General features: G+C 42.3%; 2 protein-coding genes across 8 annotated transcripts in view; both read right to left on the reverse strand.

Annotated features, from left to right (window-relative positions):
- Positions 1-2,351: 2,351 nt before the first annotated feature.
- LOC121198255 (putative protein TPRXL) lies at positions 2,352-5,563 on the reverse strand (the record flags this gene model as incomplete). Its single annotated transcript, XM_041062249.1, has 1 exon — positions 2,352-5,563. A coding segment is annotated over one exon (576 nt), but the record flags the coding sequence as incomplete, so codon positions are not given.
- Positions 2,352-27,872, reverse strand: part of si:ch211-278a6.1 (SRC kinase signaling inhibitor 1) — a 96,502-nt gene continuing 70,981 nt past the window's right edge. For 2 of the 7 annotated variants that reach the window (XM_041062124.1, XM_041062125.1), the window contains exons 5-20: positions 25,752-26,575; positions 25,318-25,419; positions 24,757-24,884; positions 22,895-22,915; positions 22,055-22,215; positions 19,119-19,294; positions 18,044-18,174; positions 17,561-17,708; positions 16,596-16,902; positions 16,180-16,441; positions 15,647-15,786; positions 15,274-15,429; positions 14,706-14,834; positions 12,820-13,746; positions 11,003-11,140; positions 2,352-5,884 (exon numbers count right to left, since the gene is read on the reverse strand). In XM_041062124.1, coding sequence (XP_040918058.1) covers positions 5,879-5,884; positions 11,003-11,140; positions 12,820-13,746; positions 14,706-14,834; positions 15,274-15,429; positions 15,647-15,786; positions 16,180-16,441; positions 16,596-16,902; positions 17,561-17,708; positions 18,044-18,174; positions 19,119-19,294; positions 22,055-22,215; positions 22,895-22,915; positions 24,757-24,884; positions 25,318-25,419; positions 25,752-26,575 — 3,756 coding nt within the window. In that variant the 3' untranslated portion in view covers positions 2,352-5,878. The remainder of the gene's footprint in view (positions 5,885-11,002; positions 11,141-12,819; positions 13,747-14,705; positions 14,835-15,273; positions 15,430-15,646; positions 15,787-16,179; positions 16,442-16,595; positions 16,903-17,560; positions 17,709-18,043; positions 18,175-19,118; positions 19,295-22,054; positions 22,216-22,894; positions 22,916-24,756; positions 24,885-25,317; positions 25,420-25,751; positions 26,576-27,872) is intronic. The other 5 variants (XM_041062130.1, XM_041062129.1, XM_041062127.1 and 2 more) reach the window with 4 other exon arrangements.

A 27,872-nucleotide genomic window follows, 5' to 3' on the forward strand; every position in this document is an offset into this window, starting at 1 on the left:
TATTTTTAAACCTTTCTCTGTATTTATATTTTATCTACAAAATCAGAGCTTTGACCTGGCATATGCAAAATCCTCAGTTTGTATTCACATTTTTGGATGCCAAAGATGCAAATCATTCCCTGACAAGAAAACTTACAGAAAGTCAGTATAAAGCGAGATCAGACGCCGCCACTGTACAAGAGAGCTGCACTTTATTGGACACACAATCACAGCAAGTTATGTACAAAAGAAGGCAGGTTCAACTGCCTACTGTCTTCTCACAGGAAAAACACACACATTTCTCACAGAATATCATGGCATCCACACTGATAAATTAGTATCTCCAGTATCAGTAGGCTTTTAAATTTATATATCATTATATTATAGATCTATTTTCTGTATTATTTTTGTTCTTATATCACACTACTCTACAAATGGGAGAATCACTCTTGTGGAAGGAGTTCACCATCACTGGTGACTTCTCTGTTTGGGGTGCGTTCAAGCATTCTGAAACCCTCTAGACATTCAACACTCTCGGCCACTATCCTCATCCTCATCCTCATCATCACTAACATCACAGTAAGACTGAACATGCCTGTGTCACAGATACCAGAATAATGTCTCATTCTAACATAGAACCACTTTCCTCTTTCTCTTTCTTTCTCATTTTTTTTGAGAAAACATGTAGACAACATTTTTTCAACTGCACCGTGCGATTGCTTGAGACTATACATGCATTGTTTTGTATATACCTTTGTACCCATCATCATAGTTTATTAATAAAACATCTTCTTTTGGACATAACAATTTATTGAACTTGCTAGGAATGACTCGGCCTATTTACAAGTCAATTTTGTTTTTCTTTGTTTTTGATGCCAAGATTTTTGAAAATCCACACATTCATGTAAAAATCTCATATACATACTATAGAATGTAGGTTCATTATAAAAAAAAGATACAATGGCAAAGGAAGAGATATTCATACAACTTCACGTGATTCCATTATTGATCCATCTTGGTGGTTTTAACAACTCTTGTGGTTTAGCTTAACTGCTACTTAAAGCCACTTAGTGCAACAACTGGAGCAGAATAAGCAACAAAATGTACTCCCACCTGTTGTAATGATTACGAGCTTCTGCACTGAGAATCCACGTCGCTACCATTCCAGTTCACATGCAAACACAGAACAGAGGAAAATTAAAGCAATCTAACTTCTGTCAAAGCAGCAAGGCTCTATATGAAGCCTTCAGGCCCATTAACTGTTCTTTCACAGTAGTAACTACATCTGTGTTTCTGACCATCTCCAACATCACTAATACCAGCTGAACTACAAATACAAGATGAGGTGAAACCAAAAAAAAAAAAAAAAAACAACAGACCACAGACACACAGAATAATCCCCCCCCAAAAAATTAAAAGATAGTAGCAAAATAAGCCCCTAAGCACAGGCACTGGTCCAGCCTCGTACACCTCAATGTGACCCTTCACATCAGGAGGCAAAGGTGCAAACGAGCTGGACAAGCATTTTCAGGGACAAGCTTTTCATAAATCAAAATTACATAAACTCAGTGTTCATAAAGAAAATCCTAGAATTCAAAAATGAACTTCACTGTATATTACAGAGGCTAACTGTTATCTATACAGATATTTTTTTAAACAAATATAAAAATGTTCTGCATATGAATAAATAATCTCAGTGTGAAATGTTATTATCTCTCAATGAATTAAAAAAGAAAAATCTGTACAAAATGGTCACTAATATATAAAACTGAAGAGATGATGACATTTTACAGTATATAATTTAATCTAGGCCTATATATATCACACTTTTCTTCACAATTATAATATCATACACAAACATCTCACTTAGATATATTTATATATGTATAGTTCTTCTATGTTTGATTTCAAGTTTGCATGAGTTTTTATGATTGCCAGGGGCATCCACTGTGAGTGTCTTCAACATGCCCTCTAAGCCTCCAGCCATGTTGAAATCACAGCCCGCTAACACTCGTCTTGAAAAAAAAAAAAAATCATTCCAGAGAGCACTGTCACGCAATTCTTGGAGGGTTTCATCTCAGGCTTTACTTGGGGAAAGCAGCCAAGCATGAATACTTCCTCCCCAACGGTCACCAGACGCAAATGCAGCAAATTTAACTCGGAGAGTTATGGATTTGAGTGTGGAACAGCATGAGTAAGTGAATTTCTTTCATTTGACTTCACTCAATATGAAACCCAGGGCTTGAACCTGCCTGGCAGAGCTACAGAGCACCCAAGATGAGGCTTAATTCGCTGTGCTGTGGGCTTGCAGTTTTGCACATTGTCAGAGCTGGGGGAGTGTTTAGTCAAATGCCACCGCTGCAACCTGACACACTCTGCATTTCAAGTGCTGTTTTCAGTTTTTTTTTTTTTTCCTGCAAAAACAAGCCAGTTTTCGCAAGCCTCTTCTTTGGGTCAAAGTGTCATTCTGTCATCGCTGTTGATCTAATACTGTAACACGAGATCAACTGGGGACTTCTGGCGAGAACAAAGTCTTAGAGGCACTGGGAAAAACACTGTTACAAGTCCTTACAGACAAACAGGGAGGAGTTTCTCAAAGGGCAAGAGCACTACCTCGGTAAAACTGCAAGAGTGCTAATTACATATCGCACACACTTTTAATAATTGAGGCCCATCAAACTTTGTCCTAGCATGACCTCAACTGAGTGGTTTTTATTTCACAGACGCACCATACCAAAGACGAAGCAAAGTGAAAGGGGCAGGGAAAGAGCGGCCGTTTAATGGCTCTCTGACTGTCAAACCCTTCCTCTCATCTCTTTGGGCCTTTTATATCACAAGCACCCTCGATGGAGACAAGGCAAGTCAAAGCCGGCCTTATTAAAGTAGCCTTCAAACACATGTCCCCAAACTAATCCCCTCTCCTCAAGCTGTCTACTCTTTGACATGAGCCCCTTCGCACATGTTTTAATCTCAATGCCACAAAGAATCGATTTCACACAGTCATTCTGGTGAAATGACTGAAAAAAATGACTTTGTCTCTGACTGTCCGTTCACCTCCTCAGTGGGCAGCCTTGAGGCAACAACACAGGACAGGAAGCTTCGAAATGGCTCCTTGTGCAGGTTTTACACTTAGGGAATCACTGACAGGCCTTTGATGTGCTTTAAATAATAATAACTTGAACTTCTGTCACTGAGGCACACCAAAGACCTAACATTCAGAAATGTTTTCTGTCTCAACATGCAGGTCATTAAACCAAATGAGGCAACAGCAATATTGATAATCTAGTGTGCAGCATTTTATATATGTGGGGGTGTTTTTTTCTGCCCTCAGGAAACATTTGTAGCTTTGTGCTTGTCATAGTTTTCCAGATTCACAAAGTTAAAATTAACGGTAAAGGTCATGTGTTTGAGAGGAAACTGTGCTCGATTTACATTTCTATATTTTCCTCTCAGATCCTTCAAGAGTCGACCCACATTTGAAGTTTCTAAATGTGTGCTGATTAATATTCTTTATCTATTTAAGAGCTGAAACAGTGTAATAGATGTTGAAGTGCGATCAATTCACTAAAGTGAAAGATATATTTTGTTCTTGTTCAAAGAAGGTATTATGTCCTACAATAAGGCCTGCAAAATGCAAACTCTGAAGTTCAAAACAAGCAAGTGTCCAAAAAGAAAACATTTGATCTGTTAGTCAGATTCTGTAAAGACAGAAATCATGTTCTAGTTGTTATGGCGTATTTTACCAGGGTGCTCTTTTTCAGTGGTGCAACAGATGTGACTTAAAATGAATCATCACACACGACTGCTGAAACAAGAAACTAGCAGCTTGGCTTTACACGAGCGTGTATGACAAAATGTGTGTATTATTCATCGCTGTGTGTGCTTGAGTCTTTGGGATGGTTTGTGATGTCAGGTGCTAAAATGCCAGAGCAACCTGTAAGATGCTACTGTGAAAACATCCTGATTGTCATAATTAACTCGTTTGTACGCATATACAGGAATTCAACATTTGTATAAAATACACAATTTGCATTTTTCCCTTCCATTTGTGTAACTGTGCCTCCTCCCATTTTAAATAGAGATGTGCTGTGATAAGACTGCTCCCTACAGTGTGCTTTCAGAGTAATTTCAATTTTCCAAAAAAAGAAACTTTAAAATTGAATATTTTATACAATTAATTCCAAATTTTGGAAGGGAATGGATGCATATAAATATTCAAATAGCATGAAATATGAAATCAAAGCAGACAGTGGAATCTGCACTTGCACCAAAGTGCAGGTCAAAGATCGGGGAAGTTCATGTAAACTCTTTACACAGTGTGTACAAACAGAGGGGGAAAATATAGCACCAGTTCAGAGTTTAAAACACATGTGATGCAAGAAAAGCCACAAATGCCCTTTTGACACAAAACAGCTTGAAACCACAATCATCACCTTGATCTACTTTAGATTTTTTCTTTTTTTTTTTTCTGAGAGGGCTCACATTCTGCCAGGTGATGCAGGTAAGTGAGAGCAATATTTTCCAGAATACACACAACTACAGGACTCACTTTGTGATTATTGCATTCTATTTTCTATGATAAAAGTCACAGTCTAGATATTATATCTACTCCACTAACAACCCACCGAGTGAGGGTATATATGAGACTGGTGCTGTCAGTAAATCCATCCAGACCACATCAGCTTACAGCAGGCAGATGGTGGGAAGGGGAGGCCCGTTTGCGCGCTCTCTAGCTGGGACACTGGCAGTATGACTGTGTGGGAGAACTTCAGAGAAACTATGGAACCAGATCAGAGTGGGGAACTTGTCCAAGAAGACTGTGACTCCATTTACAATATGGTAGTTCTTGCCGTGGAAATATGATAAGACTCTCCATACTGAACTGAGGTCAAAAGTAGGAGGAGGAAAAAGAAGAAAGAGCCAAAATGTCCAGTAAAAAAACAAAATTTCTCTTCATGTGATGGTGCTTGAAAATCATCCCCCCATATCCTCATCCTCCTCTTCTTCATCATCGACAGTTATTCACAGGTTTGATGCCACCCTCCTTGCAGCCGCTGAGGCTGGAGCTGTCAAGGCTACGATCGCTGGACTTGAGAACCGCAGAGGAGAGGGTGAGGGAACTCAAAAGGGTAGGAGAAGAGGGAGACAAGGATGGAGTAGGGGTGGTGGGTGAAGAGGAAGAGGAAGAGGAGGTAGCAGTGGGAGTAGGGGAGGAGGACTGGCTGCTGGGCAGAGGCAGGGAGGAGGATCGCTGCTCGCGCAGAAGCCGATGATGACGGAGGGTGGAGGAGAGGAGCAGGGCCTCAGCGCTCAAGCCGGAGGCAGACAGGCTTGCCAACAGAGCCTTCGCTTGACTGGAGGAGGCTGTCAAGGAGGGTACTGCCCCCTCCTGGGGGTACTTCCTCAGTCCAGGGGCAAACGCTGCCGCAGGAGAGGGCACTCGGCTTGAGAAAATGCCCGTTTTGATACCAGAGAGGTATGGCTCAATACTGCCACTGGTGCTGTTGGTCCCCAAGGCCTTCAGGTAGAGCACCGACACAGGAGACAGGAAGGCGGAGGGTAGGAATGTAAATAGATGAGGTTTTCAGGGATCAAAGGGGAAACCATGAAAAATTAAAGCCTTAAAATTGGTTGTGGCTGGGCACTGTCCCCTGCAGCACCTTCCCTTACCATTACAGTCAAACATGCCCGTGCACGCATGCTTGCGCACACACACACACACACACATACACACATCCTCAAATGCACACAGAGTGGGGTTCAGTGTAGATTTTTGAGAAAACACTGGAGATGTGAAGGTAGCTGAAAAAGTAGATGGGGGCAGATGGAACTATGTAGGTCTGTAGTCAGGTGTAGATGAGAAGAGGGAAACTGAAGAGGCTGGACACGGACAGGTTGCTCACTGCTGCGGGGTCACAGGTACAGGAGGTGGTCAGGCCAGGAGGTGCAGGGCAGCACGGGTGCACGCAGGGTGAAGGGGTGGGTGAGGTTGCGCCCCAGGAACAAGTGTCAGAGGAAACATGTAGCGGAGGGGTTAAGGGTGAGGGAGAGGTGAAAACAGAACAAAAGACAAACACAGGAGATTGTTATTCAGGTTGATATCAGCATGTGTGATGCAAGCCATGAGACAGGTTGCCATCTACACATGATGGCCAAACCACTGCTAAACACAACTTCTGTCATAGGGCACAACATTGAAGGTGGTCACCTGCAAATTGCACTGTTGACCATCTTTATTTTGACACTTGTTTTAATGATTATTACTCATTAACAAATGCAAAATATCCTGATGGACAGACAGTCTCACCCCTTCAGTCCCTTCATGTACTGCTGGAATGTGCCAGGAGGTGGCACTGTTCCAACACATGAGACTTGTGGGCAACACATTCACAACATGAATTTGTCTCTCGTTTACAGGTGGAGCTAAGGTGAATGCATCCGACAGAAACAGTTTGTGTGTTTTATGTACAGCGAAACAGACCAAAACAAAATGTACCGGAGTGCTGACAGAGTGAGATAAGAGCGAGATTCTACTTTAAAGAGCCAAACCTAACTTTTTATTTTAAACAATTTTACAGTTTAGGGAAGTTTTATTTATGCTTTTCATAAGATGCAACAGTAAAAAAGTTTTTGATGTGGCTGTAAAAGTTTTAAAAGGTGTTTGAATGGGGATTACAGGGATTAGTTCTGTATGAAAGGAGAGCAGGTGTGCTAGTCTAGACTGCGCTGCTGGGAGGCTTTCACCTGCTCTGTTGCAGTTCCAGAGCCTGTGCTGCCAACCGTCCCTGGAGAGCAGGGCCGTTCCTTCTGCTCGAGGAACTCCTCTCAAGCCTGGCCGACACATTTATTCTGGTCTGTGAGCACGGCAGAGCAGCCGCCCTTCATCTCTACACACTCAAAGCTTCCTGTCAAACGATTGCCTCCAAGGATAGGCCTTCACAACCTCCACCTCATGCCCAGCACCTTTAATTAGCCAGTTTTACTGCCAGAAGTAATAAGAGGCCAAATGGGAAAATGAAATAGGGTTTTGTGGCATGAAAGTGATTCACATTGTCATGCCCTTCTTGATCAGTGCCAAAGCAAACGGGGAGAAATTGTGGTTCTGAACTGTCTATTCTTATCCAGCACATTGATTTGAAGGATCCTCATGCCTGGATTGCTCTAATACCTCAGAGTGAAGCTCTAGTGAACAGACAGCTCGAGCACAGCTGCACCATAGCACCATCAGAAAGGCTCTGTTAATTTTAACACCCGCAATTAACATACAGACATAACATCAGAGTCGAAACTGACAACGAACCCGATACTCTAAAAAACTTGAACATTAGTGCCACTTTTTTTTTTTCGCTCCAATGATCAAGTCTATTTGGAACACACTATTAGCAGGGATATTTCAAGGAATGTGGTGAGGGGTAGCAAGTCATTACACCTAAAATGTGATCGAGGCAAGTTCATTCAGCCAGCATATTTTATCTTAATGAAACTTAAAAAATTAAACGGAGTAACTTGAATTGGCAACACTAAAATCACGACCCACACAAACCCAAAAAGTGGTGCCAGTGCATCTTGTTCTAGCTGTCTGCAGTGGGTACAGAGTGATGTCTTAAACTGTTGAACTGTCCTTCCAGCTGGCTTTCACGACATGTTAATGAACACCAGCTGCCTTTCATTTCAACTGGGGCAAACTGTCACTGTGTGGACCATGCCAGTGCCACTAGTGCTAAATTTATATATTTAGATCTATTAATGTATTAGCGGGGGTGGGAGGACCAGTGCAAGGCTCCAAAGTGCCGTGCTCATTCCTTGAGTTTGTACCCTGTTCAAAACGCCCTAGAAATGTCAATTATCATTTGGCCAGAGGAGACAAAAGAGAACAATCTAAAACACCAGTTGGAGCTGGAAGGAGGGAAAACGTTTGGGGTTACATTTAGGGAGTAATGTCCAGGAAAGGTTTAAGAGAAGAGACACCTTTACCTTCAGCTGTGGGCAGAGCAGAGATGTCACCCAAGGTGGGCACGTCTGATTGTCAAAACAACAATATCAGTCAAAAGGAGGTGTGAGCTTTAAGGTGAAATCTGGGTGAGGGGAAGTTCTGCCTAAAATAGGGATAATTTTTAGATTACAGCTCAACAGTGAGGCATAACGTGGATCCTAGAAATACACGGGCAGCTTTCATGGGTGCTGGATGACTGTGTCTGATTTCACACGCTCTGCTATTCTTTAAAAATAACCTGCTTACTTTTCAGTTTCCCAAAAGCAGCAGAATGTATCGTGTTTTAGAGTCTAGTCATTAGATAATTAGGATTTCTCTTCACAAAGGTCACAAGCCTGATGCCAGTGACGGGTTAAAAAAAAAAAAAAAAACAGGGTGAAGTGAATATAAAGTCGGCAAAAGTTTCTAATTAGCTCTTAAAGGCTGTATGCAAATCAGCCAGCCGCCTCGATAATTTGATGAGATGAACTGCAGATAATCAGCACGTTTTTCTAGCATAGTCTGTGTTCAGCTGTTTCATTATGCTGAATTTAAAATGATTTAGTAGACAGATTTTGCTTCACCCATCTGTAAGCTAAATTGTCAGGATCTGTGCTGTTTTGTTGGTTTGACATTGAAGACGCCAGAAATCTGACCAAAAAAAAAAAAAACTATTTCAGCTGTAACAGCTTGTGGAAACCAACAACACAACGCTCGATTCTCAGCATCGTGACTTCATTAAGGTTTGCACGGGGTGTCAAAACATTTGTGTTGGTCTTTTCTGCCAAGCTCACGCTTCAGGAAATGGCACTGCATGGCTTACAAAGTTTGCACTATGGAAATTGTTCAATATTAAATAAATAAGAAGACATTACAAAATGAATAAATGACATGAATAAATTGTGTAAAATATATAAATGAACAAACAGTTAGCCAGCTACTAATACGACTAATACACCACAATGCTTAGCAGTTGTTTATTAAGACTGCTCTGCTTTCCTGATGAATGTCCCCACGTTTGTTTTTTTATATGACAAAATCTGCTGCAGCTCGCTGTTTGTTCTCTTAGTTTAGGTCAGCTGGTTCTTTTATTGTTGTCTTCATGCAGTTGCAGTTATGTTGCCACCCTAAACAGCCTGGCACCAACTTCCCACGGCGACAATTAGCTTTGTGTGTTCACTGTCCCTCCGAGGATAGCGCTTTCACACATACAGCGTCTTTTCACAATGACTGTTTTGAACAGTTTGTGGACAAAGAGAGCGTGCCGTGTGCGAGTGTCATACTGGAATAATGGGATTAATTTTGCTTTCATTAGACATGTGTAGGAATCCACTCTGCTTCCAAATCACAGGGAGTAAGAGACACCGACAGGGGGAAAGTGAAAGGAATAAAGGGGCAGCGTGTGTAAATTGCAGAGTACAGAAAGTGGAGGAAGGAAAGAGAGACATAAAGAAGAGGAAACATGAAAGACTTAATGGTGGTGAAAGAGAACTGTCCTCTTCATACTGAATAATCTGTGATTGCCAGTGACTCAAGGGGCGATTATTACATAGTACTGCAGAGATTCCTTCCAATCTTCTCTCAGTCTGTGGCGACCAAAGCTTCATTACTCCCACCATCTCTCAAATCTCTCTTTCTGTGCCTAACACAGTTATTTCTCTGCAATCTTCAAGACTGAATTTGTGTCTGAATGGTCTGTCAAATTCTGTGCAGTATGGGGGTTTAGGTGCACTTCACTGCTCCTGTTATTTTTCAAATTACATTGACATTAAGTTTTTTTCCCCCTGTGCACCGGGATGGTGCGAAAATCTTCTATTGGCTTTACTGGACTGACATGCTTCAACAGTTCAATTTCCTCGCCTCCAGAGGCCATCAAGCATCCTTATGTCCAGTCTTTTGTTACGTTAAAGCACTAAAATGCTAAACCAAAAAAATATGTAGAGCCAGCTATCAAATATATAAGAAATGCATAGAGAGAGGCTTTAAAAAGTTTTATAAATTAATGCTTGACTTTCTGCCAGACCTCAGATATGAAATACTTGTGTAGGAGTAAATGTATTTTTTAACATCTGTGTTGTTGGGCTGATTTCTTACTCAAAACAAACAAGCCAAGTTTTCCATTTTTTTAGATCAATAAAACCAAACTGAAGACTTACAAAAGTATATTATGGTAATACATAATGCTAGGTAAAAGTTTTTTTTTAACTTTATATACTACAATTTTAAAGTAGATGAACTGTTTAGGTAATTGAAGTACTAATTCTCAACCACTTTAACCTGACACATCTTTCTGTGGGACATAGAGCCTTCACAGGATCCAGGATCTGTTTTAACAATCACATGATAATGAGCCGTCACAAAATTTATGATCATTAGCTAAAAGTTTTAAATTCATCAAGAATTCATCATTACGGTCGTCTTTCTCATACAGAAAACGTAGGCTTATGTCTTGAATATTAAATAGTATTATATATAATATAAATATATAATAATATCTGATGATTGTAAGCTAAGGATCAGAGTGTGTTGGGGACATGCAGTTGTGCGTTGGGGGTAAAGCGAGATGATAAATTATGCTTGATCTGGTGTTTGCAGGGGTTCAGATGCACCTTGCTTTTCAAAAATATACCTTTGAAGGCTTGCTGACGTGTGGGGGTGCCATCACCTTCATGACAACTTTTGTTTCCTTATGAAGAACAAGGTCATCAACTGTGCTTGTATATACTAAAAAAATGTTTTTCATATCGTTTCACATCCAAAGAACTCTGTGTCCCATTTGTCTTGATTTATAATGGACATGGATCATTGCTTCTCTTTGCCTCAGTCGTAGACTGAGGGCATAATAATATGCAGTGTCTTTCCATAATAATAATCATCTTCATTTTTTATCATTTTTATGTTTTTTTATGATTATATGCAAGCCTTCTTAAAACATGTCTGCCACAACCACAGAAGGCAGCCAATACTGAGAGTATCTGGAAAGTACCGTACAGTCCCATCTGCACACATGCTGCCAGATCAAGCGTGCAGTGCTAAATATAAAGATGATACCTGCTGCTGGCCCTGGATCTTCAGGAAGTCCTCTCTTTTGCCACTTTTAGTCTTGTCTGTGCTGTTCTGCTGCAGGTGCTTCAGCTTGGAGGCAGCTGAGGACTGGAAAACTTTACCGATGCTGGAACTATTCCCTCCCTGAGAGGAGAGGAGAGGAGAGAGGAGAAAAGCATGAATCAGACCGTGGACACACAGTACATGGTTGTACATTTCATGTTTCCTCTTCAGTCCCTTTGGCTGATGCCTCTGACACACATAAACTCTGTGCAGAGTCTGATTCCAGCAAGCAAGTCTGTCCACTGAGACTAGTGAGGTCTTTAAGATCAGAGCTTGTAGGCAATATAAAACTGAACTATCCACTTCACAGAGTTTCACCATCTATCAGAAGAAAACGACAAAGAAGAGAATATAGAAAGGCAGCATCAAAACTGACATTGCGTAGTCTGTCCTCACTGCAGGATCCACAATGCAGTGAGTTTAATGATCTTTCCTGCTGAGTTCCTCTGTCGACTGTCTCTAATACGCACAAAAACAAATACACATTCAGTCAAATTTCAATCCAACTGTGCCTCATCTGCAAACACACAGACATTAGCTGAAAGGAATACTAATATAATATTAATCGTGGTAGTTTTAAATAGCCAGTTTTTCTCTGCTATGGCAACTCCTGCCTGTCTCCCTTCCTTGCTCATTCTTCTCTCGATGTGAAGCAGAATTGTGAAATCCTCATTCTAATGTCCTAATTAAAAACCAGAACTGTAATGGGGCTTGAAAGTAGATCACTTGTCAGTGTGAATTTGGTGAGTACACGAGCAAATGTTGGACAAGAGTAGGAAGAAGGGTCATGCTGAAATGATGAACGTGGTTGAAGTTGGACTGATGAAATAAAGCGTGAAGACTCTGTAATCCTCATCCTTCCCATGCCCATGGGAATACTCCCTGGCTCTACATCAGAGGGCTGAAATTCACCATGGCAGTGTGACTGTGAAGTGTTGCAGCCCTGCCCTGAGTGGGAGTCTACATTCAGAGCAACAGGGAATACTACGCAAACTGTCAAGACACATCAACGAAGTGGCAGCTGACACGGCAGCGCAATAAGTTTTTTGATTATCATTAATTTTGCTGTTGAGTTGCGGTCAACTGGAGGTGAGTTGAAAGGAGGCTACTCACAGTGTCTGGTAATAGAATTAAACATGTGGTCAGTAAATATTCATTCTGGCTTGACGTTTTCCCTACAATTTGTAACTTGTGCGTGTGCAATTAAAATGCGACACAGTAAATAAAACGTGCATTCATGCTTGTCAAAGTACAGCACAACAGCAGATGTACATAGTCCCCACACAGTCCCAAAATTCTGAGCGAAAGACCAGACGTCAAGGCAAAACAAAGATGAGAAGACAGATTCATTTGATAGAGCTAAGAGGAGAAAGAAGAAGAAGAAATTAGAAATGTTCGTATCGTCTATGCACTTTTTATTGCCTGTTTGGTGTAACAAAAGGTTAAATTGTCTAGGTTTACAGTCTGAATGCAGATTCTAGGACAGATCAATAAAAGAAATAATTAACATCTTCTCAGCTCAGCAGGACAGCAGCTCCGGAACTGATCACAGAACAGACAAGAAAGGAGGAAGTCTGTTGTCTGTCCCTTTTACATATTTTCAAATGCAAAAAACAATTAGATCTCAATTTAACCAGGGAGCAGACATCAGAAGCTTGAAAGTGAAGCTCCAACAAGCACCAAGAGGGAAGAGGTGAAGAAAGAAAATAGGGAATGTTGCTTTAGAGCAAGAATCTGCACAGCAGGTGTAAGCAATGAACCTGGATCGATGCTGGGCTGAAAGACGACGGCTTTGGTGGCACTGGAGGCTTCTTGGCTCCTGAGGTTGGACTACCAGTAATCTGTGCAGAAGCACTTTTGATGGCTGTCACAGCGTAGAGCTGCTCTGCAGTTGGATGGCCACTGATCTCTATCAAGGTGTTCTCCAGCTCTCGAATTGTCTCCTCCAAGCTGTCCAGCCTCCTATAGGTGCTGCGTCGGACATCTTCTGTCGTTCTCGTCCGACTAACTAGACTGTCCACAGAGCTAGCCGACCCACTGGACTCAAGACTGCTGTTTACCAAACCCTGCTGTGCCTCAGGAATCATCTTAGTTTCAGTGTTGTGGGGAAGTGCCAGCATCCTGTCCCCTGTCTCTTTCCCTTGTCTCAGAGCTTCAACCAGAGAGCTCTGCTGGCCTGAGTGATAGGAGGATTTTATTCTGGGTTTGGGAACTGGCTTGGATAACTCCAGAAGGGAATACAGAAGCCTGTAGGCCTCTCTGACAGTTTTTTCCTCCCTGAAGAGCACTAGGAGAGGTCTGTCAGCCAGCAGAACGTCAGAGACATCTTTAGTGTGTGGGTAGATGGTCAGAGTCTGTAAAACTTTTCCTGCAGTCTTGCTGAGCTCCTGGGCCTCGAGAGAGGACACCACCCTCACTTCCATCTCTGTCAACAGCAGGGCAACCTCCTGTTTTAGCTCCATTTCCTGTTTAAAACAATGCTGCTCTCGCTGAGTAGAGCTTCCAAATGAATGCCTTTCCTCTGAAATTGGAGTCTCATAGACCGTGTGATGACCCGTCCAATCTCGTGATGGACTCTCCTCCACAGAGTCATTTGCTAAATCTCTGACGGGATCCTCTGAGGCAGAAGGCGAAGCTGGCAAACACTCTGTCAACACGATGTGGGGGACAGGAGACAAGCGACTTTCCTATAAATGAGGAAAGCACTTGAGCTTTAAATTCAAACACACTTAGCCTTAGCACAGTCCAACAACTTCAAGTGAGACTGATGATCACTGCATAATATGACAACCAAGTACAACTAAAAAAAAGGAAAAAAAAGAGAGAAAGGAAAGTGTTAGTGATATTATTAACTAAAGTGCAGTGTATTTCTAGACAACCTCCTCCTTAACATAAATAGCTCTCACACAAAAAACATCAACAACAACTGTAGACCCACAGCAGAAAACACTCACACTTTATGTGGTTGTAAAGGACAGATGCATTCATATATAAAGGAACTGAATGTGTGAGTAGGTTTCTCAGCTGTTAGTGAAGGCCAAACCAGAGCTAAATGAGAGTGAATCTTGATTTTACACAGATCCAAATGAATGCTCGATGTGTATGTAGGTAACTGCTCGCTAACATGTCAGGCATGGCAACTTAATTAACACAACATAAGCTGATAGTGTGGTGGAGGCAACGTATGTCATCCAGACTGAATGTTTTCCTGCCCCAGAGTCATGTTTTAGTCATATGACTAATGCAGCTTTAATTCCAAATTGTGTGTGTGTACAATTTTTCAGAAAAGTAAAAGCACTATCAGGTAATTATGTTGTACACGGTTACATAGTCTCAACACCAGCCACATAATTTAATTAAAAAATGCTTAATTAGAGAGAAAAAAGCCCTTGCTTTGGTGTGTTCTGCATATTTTTTTGGGTTGGTATTCCTGGAATGTGTGCAAATAAATAAATAGCAAAAAGAGACACTAGTGAAAAATAACATCTGCTCTGTTAATTTCAGGTTAACGAGACTTGAGAGGTGAATGAGTGTCTAGAGGCCGAGCAGTAGCTGGGGGTTTGTGTGTGGTAGAGGGGCTAAGAGGAACAGAGACTGAGGTTTAAGAAGTTTAATCCACAGCACTCAGGGTCAGCCAGAGTGTTACCTCGGTGCCTAGGGCCTGAGAGGGCCACAGGTCCAGTCTGCACTGGGGTACGCTTTTCCTGCTGCGAGGGCTAACAGGCAGGGAATGGGGAGGGGGCAGGCTGAGCCTGACTGGGGCTCTCTCAAACAGCTGGGGAGGGAAAAGGGAGGTTCAAAAGCTGTCCTAACAGGATAAAAACACAACAGCCGCGCAATTATCAGAACCAGTTGCTGCTGACTCTTTGTTCCATCAAATTTCAGGCAGGCCATCTCAAACATAGTCCAAGCAGCCATCAGGGTCCATCTGTCTGGTTGTGATCTGTGAGCCCTGGGTGATGATATGTGTGACTGAGCAGTATGTGATCTTTGGGCTCTCGCACAGCCACGGGCAGGGGCACATATGGCACCTGCTGCTTGAACATGTGGTAATGATGGTGAGCTTCTCTGCGTGCACATTGTGCGCGCGCAAAAGCCAGTGGCAGATTGTGGATGTAACATAAATAATAAAAAGAGCGCAGTTTTCCCACTCATTGAACAGCAGCCCAATGATGATATGAGCACCATAATGCACAAGACATGTTTTAATTTACCTCCAATTCAGCAGCAATTTTCTCCTCCTCCCTTCCTTCCTCCTTGTCCCCAGAGGCCAGTGTGGGGGGTGTAGACGCAGGGCGAGGGTTTTCTGACACGGTCCTCCTCAGTTTTACATGAGGCTTCTGGCCTTCAGTCTCTTCAGATTCAGACTTCTGCAAACACAAATACAATCCTCAGCTTGCAACCTGAACATTTTATCGACAGGCACACAATGATTTGATCTAACAAGAATAAACTGATTAGTTGCCATTATCTTCCCTAATCTGTTGATATGGGTTTGTCAATCAAAGATTTTAACTGCAGAATACATACTTTATATAATACAGTGCACATGTGAAAACTGTATGTATGGGAGATTTGCTGTCTTACCTTTATACTTTTTCCAGGAATGAGGGGCTCTCCACTGCGGGTGGTCAAGCCTGGAGAAGACGGGAAGCTACGTCTAGGTGGTGGCGGAGGAGGAGACTTGGAGGGTTTCTCTGTGCGATATCGAGGCACCGTCAGCTCATCTGGAAAAAGAAGTAATACAGGCATCTTAGTAATACATTTACAGTGTTTTCAGAATGAGATATTTGGCTGTTTTTAGTCATAATATCATGTGTAGTGTTTAAAACCTACTTAACCCTGAATGCAGTGTCAAGTGACTTTTCTTAAAAATTATCTTTCGTCTCCAGTTTTTCATATTTTATTTCAGTTTAGGGAGCAGATGTTCTTGAGAAGATTAGATGACCTACAGGGCATCTGAAGGACATTTGATTAGTTTAAAAATTAATAGTGGTTACCTTGAAAACAAAGCTGTTTTTCTTTGCTCTTAAAACGTTGACAGTTTGAAGAGGCAAGGTTTCCTCTTTACAATTATGTATAAAAATTATGCCAACTCAAGCAGTGAACTCTCATCTTACCAGAGCCACGCCTGGATCCTCCCTCTTTCCCAGAAAGCTTGTGCTGGGGCTTGCTGACACGGTGCTCTGGGGTTGCCACCCCACTCTGAGGGGCCTGAGAGGAGGTTGTGTTGGAGGAGGGCTTTATCTGCTTAGCAGCAAAGTCCAGGTCTGGAATAGCCTTCATTAACTCAGCCTGAGTCTCCTCCAGCAGCCGGTTAATGTCCTGAGCGCTGTACTGGGTCAGACTGGCCCGCTTCTCCTCCCAGTCCCGCTCGGCTGCCTGTGAAAAGAAGAGGCGGATCGAAACACACATACCCACTGTGGGGTTGCCTGACTGGTGTAACTGTGTTATGATATGATTTGTAATGCGTATTATGTATGCAGGTGGTGAGAGAATAGAGGAAAACTTGAAAAATAGCAGAAATCATTCATACCAGTCGGACCTCTACAGACAAAGCTTTGTCCGCAGCAGCACGACGCTCCAGCTCCTCCAGGGCTTTGCCCTTGTGGGGAACAGGAGGATAACTGTCCTTGTGAGGGCCGGATGGGTTCCCGTGGCCTCGGCTGAGGCTGGAGTGGGGGCTCCAGTTGGACAGGCTGTTGCCTCCCCCAAGGTCATTGATGGTGAGTGGTGGGCTAGTGGGAATGTCAAAGTCTGCAAACTTGCGCAAGTCATCGTTGTGCTTTGATGAAGGACTAGAGAAGTCCTCCTGCTTCTTCCACACCCCCTCATTCGCTTGTCTGTCAAGACATGGAAGATGAATTCATTAATCAAATAAAATAAAATGTTAAACAAACTAAAGCATGAATAATCCATGACTTGAAGTAAAAACAATTGTGGCTGAATGCCAAAAACATCCAAAGAACTCAAAATACTGTGATGGGCAAACTCTTTTCAGTCAACCCAACATAACGGTTGGTCAGTTCTCAGTCTCTGTAAGAGTTTCAGAGTTTTGGCTTAAAAACAATAAATGTTTAATGGCGGAAATCTCTGATCCGGATCAACAACAATATCTAATCAATCTTCCTTTGGTCCAAGGTCTGTCTGTCCACTGCATTTTATAAAAATCCATAATGTTCTGCTGACACACAAGCAAAGAGGAATGAAAATATAATGTCTCTGGCAGATGTACAAATGGAAAATCCTTCCTCAAACTGATTAAAAATGAGCATTTCCACGTCAGCTAATGTTGGACATATTTCACTGCAAATATCGCTACGTAAGAATTTATTGGACAATTGCTTCCATCAGTATTTATACGGTTATTTAAAACTTTTCAATCTCTAAGAAAAGTTTCAGTATTCAACACAAACAGACTTTCTTCAGTAGGGATGTAAAAGTAAAGCAGGGGCTGACGAACTGTTGCTCTCAGGTGTAGCAGGTGGAGCAGGTTCATACTTGCGCATGGTGGCGAGGGTGTCAGTTATGGTCTTGCAGCGTTTTAACAGGGCATCGAGTCTGTGTGGCTCTTCTTTCAGGAATTTGACAGCCTCCACTTCTACCCTGAGCACCACCCGCATCTTGCTCTGCAGGCCTGGGAACTGATCTGCAGGAGAAAGCAGCTGAGTAACACAGGAAGCTAACCATGTTTCCCCCAAACAAATCAATTCCACTTGTCAAAGACACTGAAAGCCTTTTAATGTAATCAAACAAAACATTCTGGACAATTGTAAATGGTCAGGAAGTTCATTAAGACAATGAACAATCTCAGCAATCTGAGAGTGATTAAGCGTTTGACAGGCTGGCTGTGGGTGACTAAAAGATCATCACTGCCTTGGTGAGTAATTAGTGCATTATAAACTGTCTACCAGAGTAAAGGACTGTGTTTTTTTTTTGTTTTGTTTTCTGCCTGTGACAGTGAAGTGTGCCAGCATGACTCACTTTTCAGTTCTGTGAGTGTTTCTCCCAGTTTTCTCAGAACAGTGGCCTTCTCCTCCAGCTCCTGCACTGTCACAAGCTTGTGGTTGACAGATGACTCCTTCTGGATCTCCTCCACTGACTTCTCCAGGTCACTGAGATGGAACAGACAGAAGGCTGAACACCAGGGATTCCTCAGCTGCACTTAAATATAACTGGATTTTTATCGCAGAATTATTCCGTTTGAGTTCCTGTAAAACCTCTGCCAATAAAATGTCTCTCAATCAACTGGCAGCTAGATTAACCATTCTGGACAGCTGAACCGGAGGAGTATGGATTGGTATTTAAAAGTTTCCTGCAACAACCGAGGGAAAAGGTGGAACAGAGAATCTATACCAACGTCAGTTTGTTCAGCTCTAATGTTGAATGTGTCCGGTCCGGTCAGACTTGATGTCAAATAAATCTGCCTCAAGTTATTAAGGAATCAGAGTTCTATGTATAATTAACCAAAATAAATTGGCCATTAGCTGGGCTGAAAAACAGACTCTGATTAGCAGAGATCATCTGACAGTTCAACCAATTAGTCTGTGATCAAAATGCAGCTCAGAGTGAGATCCAGGAACTATTCTAACGCTCACAGAAAGATCCAGGAATTATTACTGCACTGAACATTTCCGCATATGGACAGACAGAAGCAAGTTATCTGCTTATTAAATCTCAAGGTAGCTCTCAGCTCTGGTTTTGCAGTCACTTCAATTACTTGCTGGACTGTTTCATGCTTCAGATCTTAATAAGCATCTTGCTCTATGCCAGGCTTAATTACAGTTTACAATTTCATCCTATCATTGCGTCACTCAGTAAGTCATCTAATTACAAAACAATTAAAGCAATTTTTAAATACCTGACAAAATTTCATCTTAAATTCTGTAAATGTCAGTTTATATACTGAATACCAAACCAAAAATAATTTATACAGACACATTTTTCTCTTTGTTACTACTGTTTGGATTATTACTGATTAAAAAAAAAAAAAAAGATTTGAGGAGAGTTTGTGGGATTTCAACATGTACTCTTCTACTCTTCTTATACTGTAACTAACTGGAGCTGCTGGATGATGAGCTCCTCCTCGTTGAGGTACTTGAGTCTCTCCTCCTCCACCAGGAGGCGCTGTCTCTGCAGAGGATCCTCCTGCTTCCTCAGGGCGTCGGCAACGCGCACATTCAGTTCAGCTCCTGTCCGCTTCAGTAGAGTTTTCACAGAATCCTGGTTCTCCAGCTGCACACACATATTCACACACAACATCAGAGATAACATGCAGTATATTGTGCTTACTTCAGCTGGGCATGTTGTATACTCAGCGGGTATTCAGAAATAAATTGTATCAAGGTTAGCCTCAGTGGCCTTGAGAGGAGAGCTTGTCGAAGTCATGAAAGCTGTTTGCAATAACATCTCAGAATTACAGGACAATAATGAAGAGAACCTCAGCCTTTTCAAAACAGACCTCAGAGCGATTGCACATTTTGTTTTCCCCCATCCTTGAGAGGGCCGACTGCGGCCTCTTGTTTTACTGTACAACCTTCACTGCTTAGTTATCTGAGAGGAGCGTTTTGCTCTATCCTTGTTTGCTTATGTGTTTTTCAGTCATTGCTTCTGGCTTAGCCTTCACACTGAATGCTTTGCTCTTGAAGACACTGGTAAATGTAGCAAGTAGTTCACTCTGTGGTGTGTGTGTGTATCAGCACGTGCATATAATATTTCCCTTAACACAGAAAGCCAGGAAGCCCTGAAGAGAATGAAGGATGTCCATGACAGAAGCACTGAGCATGAACTCAACCCAGCTCTCGGTGTTATGAATGGAATATTCTACAGGACCTCTGGATGTAATACAACTCCCTGAGATGAAAGCACCTGGTAAGCAAGAAAAATTAATAATTGATCAGCCTCATGTTCCAGGAAGTGAAGCAAGACAACAATATTGCCAACATTTAAAATGACCCAGTGTTGCCCATTATCCTGCGATCAGTGAAGATGCAGATGCAGCAGGCCAAAAGCAGGGGATATGGTAACATATCTTAAAAATAATTTACTATGTCTAGATAATGCATTTTTTAAAATTTATTTATATTTTTAATCTTGCAGTAGCGTCCTCCCTCTCACCTAGTTGCCTGTCTCTCCTGCACCTTCCCTCTGTATAATTCATGAGCCACATGTAAAATTTAAGGTGCTGGCCATCGCCATGGGCAACAATATGGGTCCAGGTGCAGTGGTCACACTTGGGCAAACAGACAAGTAAGCAGCACACTGTCCTCTCTGGGTACAGCAACGTCTCAGCTGTTTGGTCTCGCTGTTTGGTTCTCCGTCTCCCTGCTTAGCTAGTTCAAGGAGCCCTTGTGACTTCTGTCATGGAACAAATAAAAGCGCTGCATGCCTGTCATCTGTCACTGCCATTCCTCTGGCTTTTTCTTTTTCCCCTGCAAGAGACTTGAATCCTCTCCTCTGCATATGAAAGCATTTAACTCATCATCTCCCCCTGACTCCTCCTACAGTAACCATGGCACCGCTTGCATCTGAGATAAATGGAATAAATAAGGACCTCGTCTCAACATTTTTTTTAACCCTTCCATGTGGCATTTCATCTGATTCTGAATCCATCGTGACATTCTGAATCTCTGTAGAATACCACACAATGTGAACTAAGCTTTTATCTCTCTATTTCATTATTAATCCTCAAAAGGTACAATGCCCCCAATGTGTCATGCTGTACAGCTATGTGAACCTGCAGGTGTTATTTACTGTAGGTAACAGTATTGAAGTGAAGATCAAATAAACATCAAAGCCACTGCATATATGTGTGTTGAAACACTGGACAGTATACACGCCTCACCATAAAAATGTTGTACATGCGTGACTGAATGTACCTGTCGAAAGCAGAAATATTGTCGACTAATTAAGGCGTTTCCTTCAGCTTTGGGGCAATCTGTGGACCTCTGCGCCACAATCAAACCTCATATGATGTACATAATGTGGTCATACATTCTGCAGGTCATCTACAGACACTGCAGGTGTGTAGTGAGACAGGAGAGACCCCGCAAAGAATCATTCTTATTGCTGTACATCATTTAAACTAATAAAGATAACGCATCTTCAAGCACTGAAAATGACATCTGAACCCAGAGACAGTGTCCTGATTACTCTGGATAATCCACTGAATATACCTACAACACTTTTCACAGGGACTACTTCTTTGGCAGAAAGTAATGAATGATAACTGTTCAAAAACCTGTGAATTATATAGAGCAATCAGGATATTGTTACTGGACGTGTTTCTTTTTTTTTAATGTACTTTGTTTTTACATTTAGTTTAATATATAGTTGCAGTTTATTATGCTCTCGCAGACTGACAGCCGAGAGCAAGTGTATGGAAACAAATTAGGCAGGCTGACTACAAGTGTCTAGAACCTTTTTTCCTTTTTTTTTTAAACATCAACAGTGATAACCTTGGTTTGATTTTCTTCTTTAATTACCCTTTGCTGGGTATTCATACTTACCTGCTATGTTCTGCTGCTCATTTTACATTTGACTAGAGACTGAGCTCTGCCATTTTGATTTTATGAACCTGAGCGTTCAAAAAAGGAAAAAAAAAACCATTTTCTTTTCTTCTACTGACACAACAGCTCTTGGGATATGAGAGGAGTAGAAGTGTTCATGTAAATTATATGCTATTGATATGTAGATCTACAGTCCAGACCACAAGTATTTTGACATTTACACACTTTTTGTTCTTGAGACTCTGTGCTTCAGTACATTCAGTTTGAAGTAAAATAATTGATACTACATTAAAGTGCCAAGTCACAGTTTTAATTTGAGTAGGTTTATCTCAATATAGAAATACAGTAACTGTGTGGGAGCTATAGCTCTTTGAACGCAGTGGCCAAAGTTTGGCGGTTTCAAAAGTAATTTGCTAGATACCCCTGAAGCCATCATTTTAAATATTTTGTAAAAATCCTTTGCAGTCAATGAGTGCATGGTATGTACCTGTATCTTGCGCAGCTGGGTGAGCTGCTTGCGTAGGTCGGAGGCATTTTGCTGCAGGCCGTGCAGGTGGAGCTGCATCTGCAAGCGGCCCACACTGTTCACCTGGGTTGTGTTAGAAGGTGGTGGCGGCATCAGAGCTAGAGGTGCCGATGGCGTATGAGCTGCCAATCACAGAGCAGGACATGGAGGGGGTCACCGGGAGGTCGTTGGGAAACAAATTGGTTAGTTTGCTGGGCTGTGCTCCAGTGAGATCTGCAGTCAGCCAGCATGACATACAGTACAAACAGTAACACACAGCATACAGGCCCAAAGAAATGTACATACACGGAAAACCTGGGCACACACACTTGAACAAATACAGTGTGTGAATGCAACAAAAGCGCCATATTCACAAAACTCTGGTAGCCCACTGGGAGAAACGTGAGCTCATGCCATTAGTAACCTATATAGAAGTGCAATTAGTCTTTTCAATAGCGACACACAGGGGGATAACCATGCTCTTATCTTAACACAAAGCTTTGTGAGTATGGCCATTGACTTCCCAGCTATTCCCGTAAACATATGCCTCTTCAACATACACACTCATAAAGAAGAGCCCGGTGTCTGACAAAACAACCCTCTGAACTTCCCAAAGGAATACCCAAGCAGAAATTTGAACGGTAGAGACAGAGGCAAGACGAGGGAGGGTCCGCTCTCGGTGAAACCAACCGGGAGGAAAACGTGAGGATTGACACCGCCAGCTACCCAGAAACAGCACACACCCATACAGGGGGCAGAGAGCCATGAGAGATCTCTGATAGGAGCAATAAAAAGGGTGATAGAGTAGGAGATGGCAACTACCTTTATGCTTCAGTCGTCCAGCTGGAATATAGAAAGAGTCAGCCAGTTACAGAGGAATTAATGAGAGAATGAAAGAGAGACAGAAAGGGAGAGGAAAACCTTAAATGTTCATATTTACAGAATGATGATCCTGGGGAGCATTTTTATAGACTAGCAGCTGAGAAAACTACTCTGGTGATGGCTTAGTGTTTTGGCAGTGGATCACTTTGTGAGGAAGCTTCAAATACAACTGTGTCCTTGCACTGGCCCTGTGAAGGTCTGGCCACAGAGAACGTTTGTGCCAAATGTGCACAACAAAATTATGAACAGAGAAGACAGAAAGGGGAAAATAGATACAGGGTATGGAATAAAAGAAAAGCAAGAAGATCATACAGTATCATACAGTATATATGGGGCTACAGATGTTGTAGCCTGTCGCTATTTCAAAAATTCTATCCTGAAAAATATATCTGTTTCGTAAGTTAAACAACAGTCTGATATTTTGAAAAGAAAAAAAAATCAATCTATGTGCATCCGGTACAGAGATAGTAAAAAGTGAAAAAAAAGAAAATAAATCTTTCAACTACTTCAAAGCTGCTTCTTATTACCTCGCCAAGGAGGTTATGTTTGCAGTCTTGTATGTTGTTTGTTTGTTTAACACCTTTCAACAGCTCCAAAGCTGTTAGGAGGTATATATATATTTTTTATTTTTGACAGAGCTTCGCCAGCATTTCCCCACTGCTTTTTGTATTTGTGCTTAGTAAAGCAAAAAACTTCACCAGACTGGACAAATTAAGATGAAATTCACATACTGATTTTCTCATCTGACTTACTGGAACAATACTAAGGAGTCCTTCCCAGGCATTGCACTATTCCCTTAAAGGTTTGAAATGGCCTCTGTCTTTAACAGTTCTATAAAGTGGATTTGACCAGCTGTCATTTTTTTGTTATCTGTGTTTTCAAATAGCAAATGAGTCGTTGGGAACAGAACTCTTCAACTTCAATAGAGAAAGACGTAGTGAAAGAGAAACAGAAACAGAAAAAGAGAATGAGAGATGAAATCTCAGTGAGAGTTTAAGGGTGCTTTCACACCTAACCTACTCCGTTTACTTCAGTTAAAACAAACTGCTGTGTTTGCCTGTGTAGTTTGATTTGTTTGGGCTGGTGTGTGAAAGCTGTCTGTCAAACTCTGGTGTGTCTGGTCTACTCGGTGTACTTTGGCAGTCCATCAAGTCCATTAAGTACATGACAGAGATCCCACTAGAGCTGCAACGATAAGTCAATTAACAAACTGACAGAAAATTAATCAGCGACTATTTTGCTAAACAAATAATCATTTTAGTGATATTTCTGAGCAAAAATCCTTAACGTGAGGATCTGATGTTCTATCATGCATGAATATCTTTGGCCAAGGTGTTCAAAATATTTGAATATACCCCACATGGGTCCATGTAGCATTGATGATACAGTCAGTGAATTACCTGTCAGTCCATAAAACTTACAGCTCATGATTTGTTAGTTAAGAGTCAGTGTAAACATGAACTGGACCAGAACTAAACATATCATTTTTTTCTCTTGTTCCCAAACAAACGAACCACAAGTGTGACAGCAGCCTCAACCAACTCAGCATCCCTTAACTGAACCAACAAGGTGATAAAGACAACAGCTTTCTGTCAGATTTAGACAGTCTTAAAACCAGGAGATCATTGCTTCTTTGTAAGTTCATTATCCTCTGTAAATTTCAGTTCATTGTTAGTAGGAAAAAAAAATAGTAAAAGAATTTCTAGACGTTGCAGAGATCAGCACGGCAGCAGCAGTGTTAGTAACAAGTCGACTGGTGAGTAACAGTACAATACAGATCACGATTACACTGCTGTACTCACTTCCAGTGGCGGAGCCGTCACTGTTGGTTTCGGTCTTCTCGCTGGAAGAGAAAGGTAATGGCCGTGAGAACTCCGTCCCTTGGTCTGGAGGGCAGCCCGCCATCATGCAGAGACGCAGCAGGCCGCATCTGAGGATCAACGGCCACAGGGCAAGGCAATTACAGTGCTAACGCTAACAGCACTACTACTGGACACTATCAGACTGATTACGTTAACAAGCTATCTTCTTGTTAATGAGCCCCTCTTGTGTTCATGAGGATGAAGTGCCATGATAACAATGTCCACTGTAAATGAGGAACTCAAAGTCTACTGACAAGCTATCTTACACATCTCTATGTATCAGTGCATAAATCAATAGTACTGTGCCCTGCAGCAAATGGTTAGTGCTCTGTACTTGTGCTGTGCTCACGCAAAGTAATGTACCACTTCACTGCTATGGAACTGATAATGGCTCTGATAATGGCCTGCTGCTGTTTCTGTCAATAATGCTGCCTATGTGTCTGAGCTGAGGCTGTATCTGTGAGTTTTACAGGGTTAATGGGGTATAATGGAGACTCTTACGTGCTGTCACTGTCTGGTGCTCTGGTCAGCACACTCTGGACCAGGCCCGTCAGGCTGGCTATCTGCTTCTCCATGGCCTCCATACGCTCCAGACGATGATCCCTATGAAAGGAAAAGCTACAACTGTATTACAAAACACTTAATGAGCTGGTGAATTGAAAAACGGATTAGATGCAATTGGGCACATAATAGCTTTTGCAGTTTTTAATGCATCAGTTTAAGCAGTAAAGCTGTTTGAAGCCTCTGAAAACTTTCAAATAAAGTATCTTTCAAAAACATTTGTGACTGAATAAGACCCAAAGTTGAAGCTGGAAAAATATGTTTAGAAATAAAGTACTGGTTTAAAATGGCAGAGGCTGAAGGGGTTTTTCAGGACCCCCCCACCCCCCTACACAGTACAACATACCTCACCACTGACACAGACTGGTACTTACCTGCTACTGTCAGAGTCTTGTCCAGACAATGAAGGACCGAAACCAGGCGTGGCCCTGCTACCCTCCCCGGGCCCGGCTGTCAGACACAGAGGCTCTGAACTGGAGCTGGGCCTCGACTTCGGGCTCTCCACAAACACAGAGGAGGAGGCTGAGTCCTTGCGAAAAGTCTGCCTGACAGGTGAGGCTCGGCTGGGTGAGCTGGAATACGAGTCCCTGTCCCTCAGCTGCATGTCAGGGATTTTCTGTGGGGATGAGGGTGGCATGCGAAAACCCATGCCCAGAGTGGCTGAGGAGTATGTGTCAGAGTAGAGCGAACCTCCAGGCTTGTAGAGGGAGTCCTCCAGGTCCCCTTGAAGAGCAGCGGCTGAATAGGTACTGAGGGACCGCACAGAGCCACGGCGGTACAGGCCACTGGAAACAGGGAAGTTAAAGGGGTCTCCGATGGCAGCTAAAGACTGGGTGGAGGCGATGCTGAGGCGGCCCTCATGCATCAAGCTGTAGGGGTCTGCATACAGCCCCTCATTCTTCATTAATGCCATGTTTTTCGCTGAAACTTCTTCATCAGGCTTGACGTCACGGCGCTCCAGGATGGCGCTGGGTGAAGAAGAAAGGCCCGCATTGGCACCATGGCCAGCTGAGGGATGGTGGGGGTGTCGGGGCTGTTCATGCTGGGAATGGGACCCTGCGAAGGAGGGAGGGCGTCCACCGCTGTAGGAAAGGCGTGAGCGAGATGGAGAGCCAGAAGACGCCGAGGCCGTAGAGGAGGGGAGGGTGTTGAGGCGGCGAGTTGGGGAGGAGTCGCGAGACGAGTACACCATCTCCCTCTGAAATGAACAAGCAGGGCTGAAAGTTACCATGTAGACTTGCATATGACAGTGCTGTGTTTGCCATGAGTCAGTTTGGCATGAACATGGCTTAGATAATAAGCCATGTTCCAGGACTGCACTGGACTTACGTCCAGAAGATGGTAAATTTCTCACAGGACCACTTAAATCACTAATGGCAGAATGAGTCTCTAAACTTTTTGGAGTTTTAAAATAAAATAAAAGAAAACTGACTTTCTGGGCCAAAATGGAAACCTTTCAAGAGGTCAATATATCCATTTATTCTTTTCAGTAGCATCGTGACAGGGAGCTATTCAGGCGAATATATTTGTGTCCATTATTTTCAACTTAGCTTTTAGTTTTCTCAACCTGCCTTTTTTGTTCAGAGTCATACTGTCATCAAACATGTCGTGGCGCTTTTCTCTACCCACCTCTGCCTCTGTTTTCCTGTTGGGGATTCACGCCTGCTGTGGTTTTTCTCATTTCTGCAGCTTTCAAAAGCCAAATACTCTCCTTTCCCTTGTCACATAACTACTTTTGTTGCTGTTATCCCTGTTTTTAGTGTTTTTGTTTGTCTCTCTGCTTTATAGCTAACATTGTCATGTGTCACTATGCAATACACAGAAAATATTGGAGCGTGACAAAAGAATTTGGGCTGCTGAGCCTTTATGCCCAGGGACAAAATCATGTATATTCATGGCTATATGAGATGGTCTGATTTGCACAAACTGTATGGACACAGCTTAAGCTACAAGACACAGCTCAAGCCTTTACTTGCTCAGCACACAACATGCACAGGAGGAAAGAATGGCAGGATGCTTGTTAAGATGCAGTCTGCGTTTACAGTCCAAAAGAACTTACGGACTTTTACTATGAAAGATGATGGGTAACTTTGATGATACTGGGTGTTGCCCAATAAAAGTGTCACTTGAAATCATGCCTGTAAGATTTTCTGGTGTCGAACTCAGTTTGAGGGTGTCTTAAAAAGTAGATGAGCTTCTGCAGTTTAAGGGTGCTGGTGGGCTGTCTCTTTATCTTTCCCTTTATACACAGGCATGAACATGCACGAAGGGGTGCACAATCACATACACACAAAACATACAGTACAGTGCATGCACACACATTATACACAGGCATAATCGTTTTTCACTGCCTGTTTGCATCGTTAATAGCAGTTGTGTTCTGAGCACTGTGTGAATAATGCAGATGGTAAGCAGGGTTCTGTATAAAATAATTTAAAAAAAAAAAAGGTTTCCCTCAGGCTTCCTTGATCTTCACTGAAGCAGAAATAGCTTTG

The sequence above is a fragment of the Toxotes jaculatrix genome, chromosome 18 (assembly GCF_017976425.1).
Source record: "Toxotes jaculatrix isolate fToxJac2 chromosome 18, fToxJac2.pri, whole genome shotgun sequence".
Classification (NCBI taxonomy): Eukaryota; Metazoa; Chordata; class Actinopteri; family Toxotidae; genus Toxotes; species Toxotes jaculatrix.